The sequence below is a fragment of the Ranitomeya variabilis genome, chromosome 6 (genome assembly GCF_051348905.1).
Source record: "Ranitomeya variabilis isolate aRanVar5 chromosome 6, aRanVar5.hap1, whole genome shotgun sequence".
NCBI lineage: Eukaryota > Metazoa > Chordata > Amphibia > Anura > Dendrobatidae > Ranitomeya > Ranitomeya variabilis.
Window position 1 is genome coordinate 384900853 of NC_135237.1, and position 17198 is coordinate 384918050.

The 17198-nt window shown below is 40.9% G+C and overlaps 1 protein-coding gene across 3 annotated transcripts in view; it reads left to right on the forward strand.

Moving 5' to 3' along the window:
- FBXO15 (F-box protein 15) overlaps positions 1-17198 on the forward strand; it is a 162218-nt gene that overhangs the window by 51567 nt on the left and 93453 nt on the right. For all 3 annotated transcript variants that reach the window (XM_077270099.1, XM_077270097.1, XM_077270098.1), the window contains exons 4-8: positions 1435-1539; positions 7380-7625; positions 11960-12169; positions 12990-13119; positions 15364-15446. In XM_077270099.1, coding sequence (XP_077126214.1) covers positions 1435-1539; positions 7380-7625; positions 11960-12169; positions 12990-13119; positions 15364-15446 — 774 coding nt within the window. The remainder of the gene's footprint in view (positions 1-1434; positions 1540-7379; positions 7626-11959; positions 12170-12989; positions 13120-15363; positions 15447-17198) is intronic.

Here is a 17198-nt window from a genome sequence, read left to right on the forward strand (position 1 = left end):
CTGAAAAGGACACAGGCAGTGGGTGGGGTGGACTGCAGTCCAGTATAGAGGGTGGCAGCTCTATCTTTAGCACTGAAGCACTTTATCTCCCATGCAAGCTAGTCCCCTGATGATCCTGCTTGCAAAGAAACGCGTCGGGACCTTTTAACAGGGAGAGTGCAGGGCTTGTTACATTGTAGGGGTAGCTGTGGACTGTCCTTGTAAGGACAGGAGTTTGGGGATTGAGATTTATTGACAGCCCCGCAGGGATTGACAGGGTATTGTCTCCTGAGGTCGTGCGATAACGGATCTTTTTCCATAGAAGCACCATTGGGGCTCCATTCATCCTCGACAATTGGTGAGATTGTTCCATTATTATTTATTCTCCCAATTGTTTGCACCCCTCCCTATTTATTTTTCAGTATATGATTGACTGCTAATGATTATGCAACCAAGGCACCCGTTTGAATGTTCAGGTATCTGAATCGTGCTTATGGTTTATGCCATTTCTTAGACCAGGTTTCTTGGTTTAAGCATTAGGACACTGGACCACTGCCTGTGTCCTTTTCAGTAATCTTTATTAGTACTGATCTATGTATGGTATGTCAAAATATTTGAACCTACTTAGTGGTACTTTTTATTGACACGTTTTGGTGACACATTTTTTATTTGTTAATTATTAAAAGTTATGTTTTAATTCCTGCTGCAGCTATGTTCCCTATATTTTGGTAGGATCATGTGATTCATCACATATTATTATTTATTGCTGTTTTCGCACGATTCATCACCACAATAGCTCCCCCTTTATCTGCTGGTTTTATGATAATTGATCTATTGTTATGTAGCGATGATGGAGCCTGTTTCTCTATGAGTGAAAGGTTAGAGTGTGTTGGGAAGAAGCCAAGTTGTTGTTGGTGAGAGAGGAGTTTGACCTCACGGTCTACTAAAGAAATGAAGGTTTCAGTAGCATGATAGGTATGTGGTGGACAGAAATTGCTCGAATTGCGAAAGCCAAGAGCAGAAATAGTGAGTTCAGGGGTTATGACATCTCCAGTTGATGGTACTACAGTACCTGTATTAATGGGAAACAAACCAAAATGGGTTTTTAACCTTACAGCCAGAGCACAAAATGTCTACTGAGTCACTCCTGCACTGATGACTTGTTAGGTCCATTTTTGCCAGAACTGCCCCCCTAACTTCAGTTAGCGATATGACATTTTACATGGCAGTTACTTACCCCTGTAATGATGGCTTGTAGCCTAGTATTGTTCAAGAAGAAAAAAAATGAGATTCTATTCTAACTCGCAGGGTTTTATAGTGAAAGGACCATTCCTGAGAGGGTGTACCGTATATGGGGGAGGCTGACTGGTATTAAGAGCAGCCAGGCTAAATTAGCATGTTTGTTATTTTATTTTTTGCAACAGTAGAGTAAATGGCTTTCCTTGTGTTTTGCAGTGTACCATGTGAGATCCTTCTGAAGATATGTTCATATTTAGACCCGATATCTCTGATGATGCTTGGTAGTGTCAGTAAGAGGTTCTATGAACTATCCAAAGACAAGTAAGTGATTTTATCCAATTTCACAATCCTAGTTTATTGTAATAACCCTATAAACATTGGTGCACCCTCTCTAACTTCAATACATTAATTAGCAACATTTCCCAAGTGTGAGTATAGCCTAGGAAATAACAGGGTACTCAAAAAGAACAAAAATAATTTAAAAATTAAATTTTTATTAATATGATAAAAAAATTAACAATTTTAAAAAATTCCAAGCAAAATGCAAGTATAGAAAGGAGGGATATGGGACTCAAAAATGAATGGCTGCTACATTGTAAAGTTAGAACTGTGTCCACATTTGTGATGTACTCAATAACTAGATTCTTGAAAGGATCAGTTGTATAATGCAAAATTAATAACCAAAACATATATCCAATACTGATTAAATTATTAAAGTTCTGAAGTGCTCAATGAAAAGTACGTATAAGGTATATCTATTCGATAATAATAAAGTAAGTTGAGAACTGATATCAGAAATCAATTAATTCATAAATGTATACTTATAAGCCAATCAATACTAAACCATCTGATCAATAAATACCAATTGATGCCATCCTCTTAGAGATTCTTTAAATGAGTTTGCAATATCTGAAAAGAATCATTGTGTATAGTCACTTGCCAAAACAGCATAGTTTATCAGGCACTTGTGTGTGTCAGCCATTTGCATACAAGGGTAAAGTGTATCTCATAATGAATTAAGATACAGGGGCAATCATGCTGATATTCCTACTAGTATGTAATTCACATCGCTTATAAAATGAAGTTAAATCAGATCATCAATAGGGGGCACAATGCTCCTTTACCTGGATCCTTGGTGGCATGCAAAAATGGTTTGTCTGAGTCCAGTCCCTCTGCCCCGATGTGCACGTAGAATCATAGAATCGTAGAATGGAGGAGTTGAAAGGGACCTCCTGGGTGATCTGGTCCAACCCCCTGCTCAAAGCAGGATTCACTAAATCATCCCAGACAGATGTCTGTCCAGCCTCTGTTTGAAGACTTCCATGGAAGGAGAACCCGCCAACTCTCTTGGTAGCCTGTTCCACTCATTGATCACCCTAACTGTCAAAAAGTTTTTTCTAATATCTAATCTGTGTCTTCTCCTATTCAGTTTCATCGCATTGCTTCTAGTCTTTCCTTGTGCAAATGAGAATAAAGATGATCCTCCTACAATGTGACAGCCTTCGAGATATTTGTACAACTATTAAGTCTCCTCTCAGTCTTCTTTTTTGCAAGCTAAACATTCCCAAATCCTGTAAACGTTCCTCGTAGGACATGGTTTGCAGACCGGTCACCATTCTGGTCACTCTTCTCTGAACTTGCTCCAGTTTGTTGATGTCTTTTTTTTAAATGTGGTGCCCAAAACTGGACACAGTATTCCAGATGAGGTCTGACCCAAGATGAGTAGAGGGCAATAATGACTTCACGTGATCTAGACTGTATGCTTCTGTTAATACATCCCAGAATTGTATTTGCCTTTTTTGCTGCTGCATCACACTGTTGACTCATGTTCAGTTTATGATCTATTAGTATACCCAAGTCTTTTTCACATGTGCTGTTGCGTAGCACTATTCCTCCCATTCTGTATATGCTTTTTTCATTTTTATTGCCCAGATGTAGTACTTTGCATTTTTCCCTGTTAAAAAAACATTCTGTTAGTTGCTGCCCACTGCTCCAGTTTATTTATATCTTTTTGAATCCTCTCTCTCTTCTCTAGTATTAGGTATCCTTCCTAGCTTTGTGTCATCAGTAAATTTAATCAGTTTACCCTCAATTCCTTCATCTAAATCATTGATAAAGATGTTGAACTATACATGACCCAGGACAGAGCCCTGTGGTACCCCACTTGAGACATTCTTCCAACTGGATGTGCAGCCATTTACGACCACTGTTTGGGTCCAATCACTAAGCCAGTTATGAATCCACCTAACAGTTGCCTTGTCCATCCCATACTTAGTAATTTTTTCAATAAGGATTGTGTGAGATACTTTGCAAATGCTTTGCTGAAGTCAAGATATACTATCTCTACAGCATTTCCCTGATCCACCCAGTCAGTGATTCTGTCATAGAAGGAAATTAAGTTAGTCTGACATGACTTATTAGTTAGAAACCCATGCTGACTCTGTTTAATGACTTCATTCTTATCCAGGTACTTACATACATGTTGTTTAATAATTTGTTCAAAGATCTTTCCTGGTATAGATGTCAGACTCACCGGCCTATAGTTCCCTGGGTCCACCTTCTTCCCTTTTTTGAAGATAGGAACAACATTTGCTCTTCTCCAGTCTTCTGGGACTTCTCCTGTTCTCCAAGAATTTTCAAAGGTTATGGAGAGTGGTTCAAAAATTTATTCTGCTATCTACTTCAGTACTCTAGGGTGTAATTCATCTGGACCTGGTGACTTGAATTCATTTATGTTAGCTAAGTGTTTCCTCATTATCTTTCTGTTTATAGATGTCCTGGAGTCTTCTATTCCCTTAATAGGACAGTGAAAATCAGTTGATGTTACATTTCTCTTCTGAGAGAAAACAGATGCAAAATAGAAATTTAAAAGTTCGGCCTTCTCAACATCCTTTCTTTCCATTTCATAATTTCCATCCTGTAAAAATCCTAGAGCATCTTTGACATTTCTTTTACTTTTGACATATCTGCAAAATCCTTTTTTATTGCTTTTGACATCTTTTGCAAGCCTTAATTCATTGTCAGCTTTAGCTAATCTGATTCGTGCCCTGCAGGTTCTGCAGCATTAGATTCTTCTTTAGATATGCCTTCCTCTTTCCATTTGATAAACATTTCTTTCTTCCTTTTTAGCATGTGTTTAGGTTCTGTGTTCATCCATCCTGGTTTCCTTAAATGCTTACTATTCTTCCCTCTTTTCGGCATTGTTATCGATTGTGCTTTGAGAATCTAATTTTTCAAGATTTCCCATCCTTCCTGGACATTTTTGTCCTTAAGGATATCCAGCCATAGGATCCCTCCAATTCTCTTTCGGAGTCCCTTAAAATCTGCCTTTCTGAAGTCTAACCTTGATGTCTGAGTCTTCACAGGTCTTCCTCCTCTAGTTATCCAAAATTCTAAAATAGCATGGTCACTACCTCCTTTTAAGAATCTAGTTATTGAGTACATCACAAATGTGGACACAGTCCTACCTTTACAATGTAGCAGCCATTAATTTTTGAGTCCCATATCCCTCCTTTTTCTATTCTTTCATTTTTCTTGGAATTTTTTTAAAATTGTTAATTTTTTTTAACATAGTATTAATAAAAATTAAATTTTTAAATTATTTTGGTTCTTTTTGAGTACCCTGTTTTTTCCTAGGCTATACTCACACCTGAAAATTTTTGCTAATTAAGGACAAGTAAGTGTACCATATATACTCGAGTATAAGCCCACCTGAGTATAAGCCGAGACCCCTAATTTTGCCACAGAAAACTGGGAAAACTTAATGACTTTAGTATAAGCCTAGGGTGGGAAATGCAGCAGCTGCAGGTAAATTTCAAAAATAAAAATAGATACCAATAAAAGTAAAATTGAGACATCAGTAGGTTGTGTTTTTGAATATCCATATTGAATCAGGAGCCTCATAAGATGCTCCATACAAAATACACCCCATATAATGCTCCATAAAGTTTATGATGGGCCCCATAAGATTCTCTATACAAAAATATGCCCCATATAATGCTGCATAAAGGTTGATTATAGCCCCATAAGATGCTCCATAGAAACGTTTGCCCCACACAATGCTGCATAAAAGGTTGATTATGGCCCCATAAGATGCTTCATAGAAACTTTTGCCCCATATAATGGTGCACGAAGATTTATTATGGCCCCATAAGATGCTCAATAGAAACGTTTGCCCCATATGCTGCTGCTGCGATTTAAAATTTAATTTTCTTGTCCTGAGCATGCGGGGACACCGACACTTGTGATATTCACCTGTCCCCGTTCCACGCACACTAAACATGTCATCGTGTCCTCTGACCTGAAAGTCACAGCCAGAGGACGCGGAAGACGGAGCCCGGCGGTGGAACGGGGACAGGTGAATATCGCATGGATCACCCCTCCCCCGTCATACTCCCCCTCCTGACGCGGTCTGCAGGTCCCTGCTTCTCTGATGCAATGGTCTCTCCGGCGCCAGCAGCTTGTTCCTGTGTTCAGAGGTCACTGGTACTGCTCATTAAAGTAATGAATATGCGCTCCACCCCTATGGTAGTGGCGTCGCGTCCATATTCATTACTTTAATGAGCGGTACCACGTGACTGTTGAACATAGGAAGAGTTGACTGCGCCTGGAGACCATCGGAGAAGCAGGGACCGCGCCGGGAGCAGGTGAGTATGATGTGACAGAGAGACGGACTGGGGGAGAGGGGAGACTGACCGGTGGGGGTGACGGGAGACAGACCGAAGGGGGTGACTCCTCGAGTATAAGCCAAGAGGGGCATTTCAGCCTAAAAAAATGGGCTGAAAATCTCAGCTTATACTGGAGTATATACGGTATGTGTGTATTGGCTCTGGCAAATCTTTGTTTCTTCAAGGTGAAATTTATTTTAAGTGTTTTAGCAAGTCAGACATTCTTACAATCCGGATTTGTTGCTGGCATTAAAGTGAGATATAATGTGGATTTTCAGAAAATCAAATGGAGAATTAAAAGCAAGGGGTATACTTGGTCTTAAAGAGGTTGTCCAGGCTTGGGGCTCAAGTATGCAGTCACTCTGTCATACTTGTGAATCCTTAGCATGCACACACCATTTGCTGTTAGGATTCTCTGGAGCCAGCATCAGGAGCAGGAGCTCACCTTACCACAAGTATGCAATTTGTATACTTTCAGCCACATTCCAACTAGATATGTCTGGCCTTTCTCAATACAAGTGAACTGAGTGAGGCCAGACCCGTCTAGTTCATGACTGCCTGTATGCAAATTGCACCCTTGCGGTCACATGAGCCCCCATCTCAGTATCGGTGAATCCTGACCGCGCACATGTTGGCTGCAAACTTGAACCCCAGGCCTGAGGCCTGGACAACCCCTTTAACTTTGTATTTTGGGAATTATTTCTAATCCTTTACCGCTAATAGGGTAGCTTCACACACAACAGATTTGCTACGCAATTCCACAAATTCATGCCAAATCTTGCAGATTTTTGTGTCCTGCAGGACAAAGCTGATCATGAAAAATATAAAGAACCCTCAATATTCGCCTCCCCTGTTACTGCCATGGGAATGTTAGACTTCACAACCATCGACCTCTATATACATGGCCTCCAGCTCGGATGTGTCATCACATGTAGATTGCACAATGGCTGTAGTGGGCACTTGTGGCAACCTGTCATCACTGGAAGCTAGATGTGCAGTGACCAGGAAATAAGAGTTTACTGTGGCTTTTTGTAATAAAGCCTTGTAGATTTTACTGTGAATTAAGGAATAATCAACAGCAAAATCCATCAGGATATTTTGTGAATTCAGGCCCAGGCCTATCCCCATCCCGTTGAATTCAATGGGCTTAAAGAGTTTTCTTCTACTGGACAATGTCCCCAAGGTGTTGCATAAAATGTCTTCTGGATTGGCCCCATTCCTATCCTCTGAGCTGTGTGTCCCCTGGTAGTCTTGTGATTATGCCATATGACTGCTGCAGCCAATCAGCACGAGATCACCAGTGAACACAGGGTTCAGAGCGGAGCACAGGGCCGGTCTTGGAGGTAAGAATATTTATATTTAATACAGCACATTCTGCACCATTCATAAGAGGATTGTCCAGTAATGGGCAACTCCTTTGAATTCACTACAATTTAAGGTGTATATATAGGGAGCTGTGCTATATTTTGACTGAACCCTTTCATTTGTTCTCAGTGTAATATGGCATAAAATTTACCTTTCACGTCAGAACGTTACTCATTTCTGGAACTGTGACCCTATGAACCCGCTGGAGAAGAAATTAAGCGGAGCTAGTCTTTCAGATGTAGATCCTGGTTACTGGAAGAAGGCCTATGTTAGAGAATTGATAATGACCAGAGAGAAGAAAATTGCTCAGATAATAAAATCTGTAAAGGGTAACACTTCCATAGACAAGACAGTTAATATGGAAAAGGCTGTTAGGTAAGTAGCTCCATCCTTTGTGATGACTGTACTTGTAATGTTAGGGTATGTTTCCACGGTCAGGATTTGCTGCAGGTAAAATCTGCACCTGAGGTCACTGGCAGGTCACCTGCGTTTTTGATGCGTTTTTACATGTATTTTTGATGCTTTTTCATGCGGATTTGTGTGTGTTTTTGTCAGCTAAATAAAGATATACAAAAAAAAGAATTGTGATATCATTTCTTGTCCATCCTCTTCATTTACATACTCCATTGACGAATAATGTTTAGACACACAGATAGATAGATACATCTATAGATAGATAATAGATAGATGATAGATAGAGCTATAGATAGATAGATAGATAGATAATAGATCTATCTATCTATCTATCTATCTATCGTAGCTATCTATCTACAGTACAATTTTCATAGTCATGAAAATACAGAAAAATCTTTAAATGAGAAGGTGTGTCCAAACTTTTGGTCTGTACTGTATCTATCGATATATCTATCTATAAATCTATCTACCTATTGATATATCGATAGATAGATAGATAGATACGATAGATAATACCAAGCCCAATGTTTAGTAATAAACATAATAAAATGTTAATAAAGAGTTAGGCCGGGATCACACATGCGAGAAACTCTAATGAGTCTCGCATCTTGATATCCCGCACTGCCGCCGGCACTCGGGAGTGGAGCTTGCTGTTGCATGTATTTCTATGCAGCCGCACGCTCCACTCCCGAGTGCCGGGTATTAACATGCGAGTCTCGTCCAAGTTTCTTGCACGTGCGATCCCGGCCTTAAATAAAGACACACACACGAAATCTGCGTTAGGCCGGGGTCACACTTGCAAGAAACTCGTACAAATCTCGCAGCTCAATACCCGGCACTGCTGCCGGCATTGCTGCCGGCACTTGGGACCGGAGTGTGTGGCTGCATATATTTCTATGCAGCTGATTGCTCCGGTCCCGAGTGGCGGCGGCAGTGCCAGGTATTGAGGCGAGAGACAGGTGTGAGTTTCTCGCAATTGTGACCCCAGCCTTAAACACAATATCTGTTAATTTAAAAAAAAATTTTTTTTAAAAATGGCGTGTGCTCCCTCCCGCGCAATTTCCTGCACCAGAGAGGGAAAGCCAGCGGCTGGGGGACCGATGTTTGTAGCCTGGGAAGGGGTTAATACCCATGGAGCTTTCCAGGCTATGAATATCAGCCTGCAGCTGTATACTTAGCCTTTATTGGCTATAAAAATAGGGGGACCCCCCCAAAAATGACTTGGGGTCCCCTTATAATATAATTTATAGCCGGAAAGGCTATGGAGACAGCTGTGGGCTGATATTCATAGCCTAGAGAGGCCCCCCCCAGCTACAAATACCAGCTCCAAGCCGCCCCAGAAAAGGCTCATATGTAAGGCTACTTTCACACTAGCGTCGTGCACTGCACGTTGCAATGCGACGTGCTGACGCAACGACGCTAGCGTTGAAAGCGCCGCACAACGGGGGCAGCGGATGCAGTTTTTCAACGCATCCGCTGCCCCATTGTAAGGTCCGGGGAGGAGGGGGCGGAGTTCCGGCCGCGCATGCGCGGTCGGAAATGGCGACCACGACGCACAAAAAAACGTTACATGTAGCGTTTTTTTGTGCCGACAGTCCGCCAAAACACGATGCATCCGTCGCACGACGGATGCGACGTGTGGCAATCCGTCGCAATGCGTCGCTAATGCAAGTCAATGGAGAAAAAACGCATCCTGCAAGCACTTTTGCAGGATGCGTTTTTTCTCCAAAACGACGCATTGCGACGGAGGCCAAACGACGCTAGTGTGAAAGTAGCCTAAGATGCGCCAATTCCGGCGCTTAGCCTCTCTCTTCCCGCTGCCCCGTAGCAGTGGCATATGGGGTAATAAGGGGTTAATGACATTAAGCCAGCTTAGTAATGGAGAGGCGTCAATAAGCTACCTACTATTACTAATCCTATAGTTGGTACAGGGATAATAAAACACACACATGCAGAGTAAAGTATTTTAATGAAATAAAACACCACACAGTTTTGATATCTTTATTGTACGCTCATTCCTGCGACACCCTCGTTCTCCTGGAATAAAACAAAAAATATACAGTATACTCCCTGTGTCCGACGTAGTCCATTTAATAACGAGTGTCCCACAACGAGTCCAGCTCTGCTACATCTGGATGCCTGACATCCAGATACAGCAGAGCTTGTAGATGACCACCGGAGATAACTCTCCAGCGTTCACCTACACTGCAGTGTTCTCACAATCAGCTGACCGTGAGAACCAGACTAGTGACCTGAGATAAACCCCGGTCACGTGCACGGCAGTTCTCGTGGTAAGCTAAGTTATCGCGAGAACTGCTGTGGACACGGACTTCCGGCGGTGGGACAGGTAAGCCCGCATGTAAATTAGTAGACATGCGTAGTAAGCTGCGTTTTTAGGCAGTTACTATGCATGTGGCTAATCATTAGATGCAGTTTTACCACATCTAATGATAGTGCATGGTAAATTTACGGTGCGGCGACGGAGCATGTAGACAGACATGCTGTGTTCTGAAAAGACGCGCCGCATGTCCGTTTCCTCGGGTCTGCCGCATGCATCTTTTAATGCATAGTGGAGACGGGATTTCATGAAATCCCCTCCACTATGCTGTAACATCTGGACGCTGTGTGTTTGCGGTTCTTCTCAGCGTCAAACAAGCAGCGTTTCCTGACTGTGGAAACACACCCTTATAACATGCTTTTCGCTGGGTCAGGAATATTCTGATTTTGTCCCACATGAATGCACAATAGGGAGGACCTTTTTATAAACTGAGAAGAGAGTACATCTGGTACCCCCATTCACGACAAGAACAAGAACAACGGACCGTGGTGTAGGTTAGGGCACTTGATTAAGTGCAAAGCATTTTCTAGTTTCGAAACAGGAGTTGCGCTGTTCAAGGAAAACTATTAGGCTACGTTCACACTATCAGTATTTGATTAGTATTTGAAATCGAAAACCAAGAGTGGGACAATCAGAGTTTTGAAACACATCACCACTTCTGTATTTCAGACCCACTCCTGGTTTTGGCTTACATACAGTATACTGATGTAAATTACTGACCAAATACTGAATGTGAAACCTTGGCCTTAGGGGAAATTCATGAAGGACGGAAACACTGTGGATTTTTCTTGAAAATTGACATCTGAAAAAATTGCAGTATGAATATTGCACAAAACAGGCCAAATGCTAACCACATTGTGTGTACGTAAATTGATCTGTCATGTTGAGTTTTGGCTCTGCGGTGTGTCGTTTTGGAGAACCTAAAATAAAAGCAAAATTGGCAAATACTCTGTAGTAAGTAAATAAATTGTTAATTACATGTACAATTAATTAGGGTACTTGGTTAACATTGTTTTGATTTAAAAAAAAAAAATGAAAAGCCATCCCACCACGACAAGGTGCACCCATCAGGACTGTGCCTAACTTAGTTCACATCATGATGTGTCAACAGACATAAAAATAGATGGGGGGCAGAAAAGGACCTTGGTCCTAAATGTTCATACACCTGCCCGTGGAAAGCTATATAAACATTTTTTTTTGTACTTTGTACAAAAAGGGGGGTGATTTCCCTTTTTTGCGCTGTTCATTTTGTTTATGTAGCCTTCCACGGTAAGGTGTACGGACAGTTGGGACCCAGGTCGTGCTCTGCCCCCATCTGTTTTAATGTCTGCTGACATATAGATAGTGAGGTGGACTACAAGGGTTGGGTACCGTTCGGATTGAGGTGCACCTTGTCGTAGTGGGATGACTTTTACGTGTTTTTGATCAAAATCATGATAACGAAGCACCCTATGTTATTTACATGGACTATTACAATTTACCTACTTTACAACACGGTATGTGCTTTTTTTTTTTTTTTATTTTCTTCGGCCCTGCTTGTTAGAGGGCCACAGTGTGAATGCACACCTATGCATTGCACATGTACAAACCTTTGCTCTGGCTCTATTTTCTTTTTTTAGATTTTAGTATCATTTCGTGTTGCAGAATGTGAACACATTTGTTGTGGATTTTTCTTATCTGTTGATTTTACCAAGAAAGTAAAATCCACAATAATATTTGCTGGGAATTACCTGAAAATTCACAGCAACATTTCAGATGCAAACAATTGTACAAAATACATGGAAATCATAAGAAAAATGTCAGCAAGCCCCCTTTAAGATTGTACAAGACGCAAGCTAGATTTTTTATTTTGAAATCCTAAAATCAAAATCCAAGTCCTTATGCTCCATGACTGTGGGATTTGTCCTTCCCTGATATGGAGGACACCTGTTCACTGTATTCTTTGCTCTCTTTACAGGATGACTGGACTGATTTTGGCCCTCACCTTTCTAGATAACCATGGGAAGGAAACTGTGATAGAACAGACGAATTTGCATTTTAGGGATAGTTCTCTTACTGTGACATGGAATAGTTATACTTGGCCCGAGTTTCACTCCCTGATGAAGCTTCGGCTCCATGGGATCACACCAGTGCTAACAGATAAATGTTTGAAGCCTATCAGGAATGGGTGAGTATGATACTAGCAGAAATCACTTTGGAATTTAATTAAAATTTACTTTAGTTTTCTCATCTTCTAGTCAGCTGTCCAGCCATGAAGGGATTGTTCCCTTGCTTAACTTTGTTTAAAAAAAAAGAATAAATAAATCCTGCTGTACTCACTTTCCGTAGGTCCACCAGCGAGTCTCCGCCTCTGCTCCTGGCATAGGTCATTGGCTGTAGGCGTTGACTTTACTTTGACAGCATGGTAGCCAATCGGTGAGCTCAGTGCCTGCAAGAAGGATAGAGACTTGGGGAAAATGGGCAGAGCCCTTTTTTTTTTTTTTTAAACAAAATGCAAGGGATGAATTTTATATTTGAAGAGGAACAACCTCTTTAAGCCCACCATATCAAAAAAATAGTTGTGGCCTACAGCTAACTCCTCCATACATAGGAATGGGCATTTCGGCTGAGTGCTCCTTTGTTTTCTATCAGAGATCCGCTGGCAGACTCCTCTAGCTGCTGCTTATCCCCTGAAGAAAAAAAGGATCAGAAATTGCAGATGCCAGATCCATCTCTTCCCCGACATCATGTATCAGGCGGGGGATCAGGAGGTCCCATACACATCAGACAGTCAGGCTATCTCCCCAGTCGTGGCAGGCTCTTCCTGGTCTAATGTGTATGAGGACCTGCATATCTCCCTGACGATGTGATGTATGGCTGCACCCCGCCAGCAGGGATATCTACAGTAGTAACGATCCCAAACTTGTATAGTTGAGTTGTACTCTTTTGTATTATTTAAAATGAAATTTGATTTTAATCATAGTATTTTTGTGTGACATTTTGCTAAGGCTTCAAAGACTTTCCCTCATTGCGGAATATGACTTGAGCCAAAAAAAGGATTTCGGCAGATACATTGGCCAGGACATGCACATTAAACTTTTCCATCTTCATCCTGGTCTTATCGTTGGCATGTGGAAGGTAAGCATTTCTTCTGATGGAAAGAGATATCTTGGTTTAATACCAAGCTGCTGCTACACATGTCAGAACGCTATATATTTCATCCTATACACAGATGCCTTATAATACCAGCCGCCTGGAGGAGACAATCCATTTACTCCTTTTATTATCACTGTAAATCAGTCGGTTTAGTATAAGTAACAATAAATGTCTTGATCTCGATTGAACCTTATAGGTTTTCTACAATTTCCGTATGTTACTTGGAAATCGTGTGTGGAATATATACCGTATATTAAACATTTTCATTATTGACTGATCAACGGCTGCTGTATACCATTATTTTCCAGTTCACTTAGTGGAATTTAAGGGCATGTCCCAGAAAAGTCATCTAACACCAAGATGAAATCTGTACAAACCGTCCATAACAAAGCCCATGTTTTGAGGTCATTATCGTGCCACTGCTCCTTCATTGCCCGCCTTGTATATGATATATGCCTAAGTGAAGTGAAATCGATGTTACAAGGACAAGCTTTATTATTTATGTCTGGGGGCCGAATTCAGAATAAGCATAAATTGAGGTTTTATTTTCAGGTAGCTCTAGAAAAAACATTGTAATTTTTTGTAAGAGCACGTTTCCACCTTCATTAAGAAAAATCCACTACAAATAGTAATAAATGTATCTGTCACTACTTTTTTTGGTGAAGGTAGTTCAAGTAGGGCAAGTTTTGCAGATATTTTGGGGGCAAACGCTGCCTCCACAATAGATTCCATCAAAAAGCTAGAGAAGAAAAATGTACACGGCATGCTGTGCTTTTTTCACCAGGAATAATCCTGAGCTTCACTAGGCATAGCACATTAGAGCGATAAATATAAGCTTTACTAGTAGATTGCATACGAATGTAACTGAAGGCATTTTTGTTTTAGGTAGACATTTGAAAGTATTGTCCCTTAGGTTATCATCTGTTCACATTCCTTAGAGGGGCATGGCAATTTTTGTTCTGGGGAAATTGAGAGATAAATATATTATAAAGATGATCCTTCATCTAAATGGCCATCATGTAGCTCTACATTATTCTTACAACAGCTGCTTCGACCACAGAAAAATAAGCTACCAGTATGTCCAAGGAGTCATAGTGGCACCAATGAGACAAAGCTCTTGTCATGCTTCTGGACTTGAACCCTTGATTCTGTGGTCGGCGTCTTTCTGTTGAGCCACAACAGATACACCTTTTCTTTGGGTGTTTTAGTTCTGTTATCTTTGTTCCTGTCGGTTTTGGTTAACAGGTGTTTTAAATTTACTCTGTCTGTCCTATCACCTCTCGGGTGCAGCTTTAAATACCTTCCCCTAATGTTGTTTCCTCCTGGTGATAGACTTTGGTGGATTCTATCACTTTTCTGTGGTTTGTCTTAGTTGCCTTGTGTGTGATTAGCTTTCTCCTTGCAGAACTGCTATTCTAGCGATCATAGGAGCGGTTAAGGACATTCACAGTAAGGTACCGTTCAGTGGTGGTGCGTTATGTTAGGGTGCCAACTTCCGCAGCCAGTCAGGGACAGACAAGGGTCAGAGAAGGGCTTTTCCTAGTCTGAACAGGGACCTTTCAGGTATTTGTCTTACTTGTTTTTACATTACCTGTGAATGTGTCTTGGCAGTCATAACAGCTCTTAAATGGGTTTTCACTCAAAAGGCATATATCCTCTGACCACAAGAGGACTTTGCCACTGAGACGTATTATTAGAAAAATCAAGGATTCAGGATCGTGATACCTCTTCGTCCTCACTGGGATCAAAATTGAAGGGTGTGTAATGAATGTGACCACTACTGTTCAAATAAGTGTCCGTGGGATAAAAAACCACATCCATTGATCTGTCACTCCCAAAGACTTTAGTGGAGCAGCAGAGTTCATGTAAGGCCATGCCACTTCTAAGTCTGCACAGTGAGTGTAAATGAGGGCTCATGTGCCCCGCTCGGGATTGCTGGAGGTCTTGGAAGTGAATCTCCCAGCGCTCAGACACTTATCATCTGTCCTGAGAATAGGTCAGAAGTGTCCTTTGTGGAAATAACCCTTTGATTATGGTGGCAGGTGCAGAGATGCAGGAAAAAAGCACAAATATACATTTGCTGATTTGAACACTCAGCTATTGCGAAAAAAAGTGTTCATGGACAGGGTAAAATATGTTCACGTTGTGGCAGGTGATTGTTCTTTCTGCTGCTCAGAATTGAGTCTCTTTTTGTCTGTTTCCTATCATACCTCTGTATTTTTGTAGAAGAGTCCTGACATAGCGTTTGTGATGGCCACACTACATTATTATCAGTTACTGGAGAAGAGTTTCTTGGGCTCTGCTGGCTGGTAAGTATCTGTCTAAATAGAAACTTCTTCCTACAGAATCTGATTATTGTATATTGATAATACTACATTTATAGGGTTTGTTTAAGGGATTTCCAACTTGTAACCATTATTAGCGGGATCAGATAGTGATCGGAAAAGTGAATATGACTGCCGTGTATTGGCCTCCCAAATACATTCAATAGCCGTTGACTGAATAATCAATGGACCGACCAGTATCTGACCCAATTCTCCTCTCCCTTATACACTGGATCACTCCTCTTAGCGGAGCGCTCCTGTATTCTCTGTGAGATAGCCAGCGCCAGAATCCGCTGGCAGCAGCTTGTCCCACTGAGAACTAAAGGATCTGCGTCTGAGATTCAACGGGCCTCATCCTTCTCTCCCCTTGACATAATCTGTCAGTACATTTGGGAAGCCCCTATACACATTGTCTGTTTTCCTTGACTGGCGCCTGACATCACACTAAGAATAGAGCTATCAATCAAGCTAGAGTATAGTGTGGAAAACAGCCTCATCAGGCAGTGGCTTGTTAATTGGTCTGTCACACCAAGAGGCACTTGAAGAGTAACTATTGTTTTAATTTTTATTTAGTAAATCAGTAGTTAATGAGAAAATTAGCAACTTTTGCAATATATTTTGATATATAAATCTGCCTCTTTCTCCTCCTGGACTGATCACTCATTCTCAAAATTCTCAATCCATGGGTAATATCTGCATTCAGCTCCTCCCTCATCCTCCCTTCTGCATAGAATCTGATCAGTAGCAACTAGATTTTACCCAAGAAATTAGAATTCTGAGAATGAATGATCATCTCAAAGTTACTTATTTTCACGTGTACTATTGATTTATAAAATTAAAATAAAAAGGATGGTTACGCTTTAATGTCTCATTTGCATATGAATGAAAATACAAATTTGACAGGAATGCAGCAACAGATAGAACATTTAAAGATGTCAATGCATTTACAATGAATTTACATTTAAAAGACCTGCATGCTCATGAATGCCTTTTGGGGGTTGAACGTACTGACAGGTTCCTTTAAAAATAGGCCTTCCTTGTAAGCCCATCAACACCGGCATGTATAAGAGCCTATTGGCAACACTGACAGACCATTTTCCAATAGAAACTAGTGCCAAGCATGAACAAAGAGGCTCAGTGCTCATCTAGGCCCTTCTTGCCCTACGTTTTAGCAATTGTTGAGTCTCCGGACTCTGACCTCAAACTTTGACAGTGAGAATTTTAACTTCTGTTAAAGTGCTACTTAAAACTTTTCTAAATCTGATAAAGGACAACTCAAAGACATATATTTAATGATTTCTATTTTTAGGGAGATGGGGGTTTTGCTTTGAAATTGTATTGGGATAGCTGAAGCTTTGCAAGGCTTGCTATCTGTCCTGTCGGGCTTTGTGTGTTCATTATCTTCTTCCCACTTATTTGCTTCTTCTGAAGGGATAGAAAAGATTGTTTCTGTGTTTCTCAAATATTTAACAAAGAGGCTCTAAACCAGTCTGTGCAAAATCCCAATACCCAATCTTAATTAGTGGCACATAATCTCCCTTCTATCCTTAATTAGCACATTTTCAGTCTTTTTTGGAAAAACAAACATAGTAAATCACAAATGAACCATAAAAAGAATAGTAATCCTAGTAATATCTGCATCACTCAGTAATTTCTAATGCTTTTCTAAGAATGAGTGAAGCCGAAAGATGCCTAAGACTAGGTGGAAACAGGTGGATTAAAGTGCATTAATATATT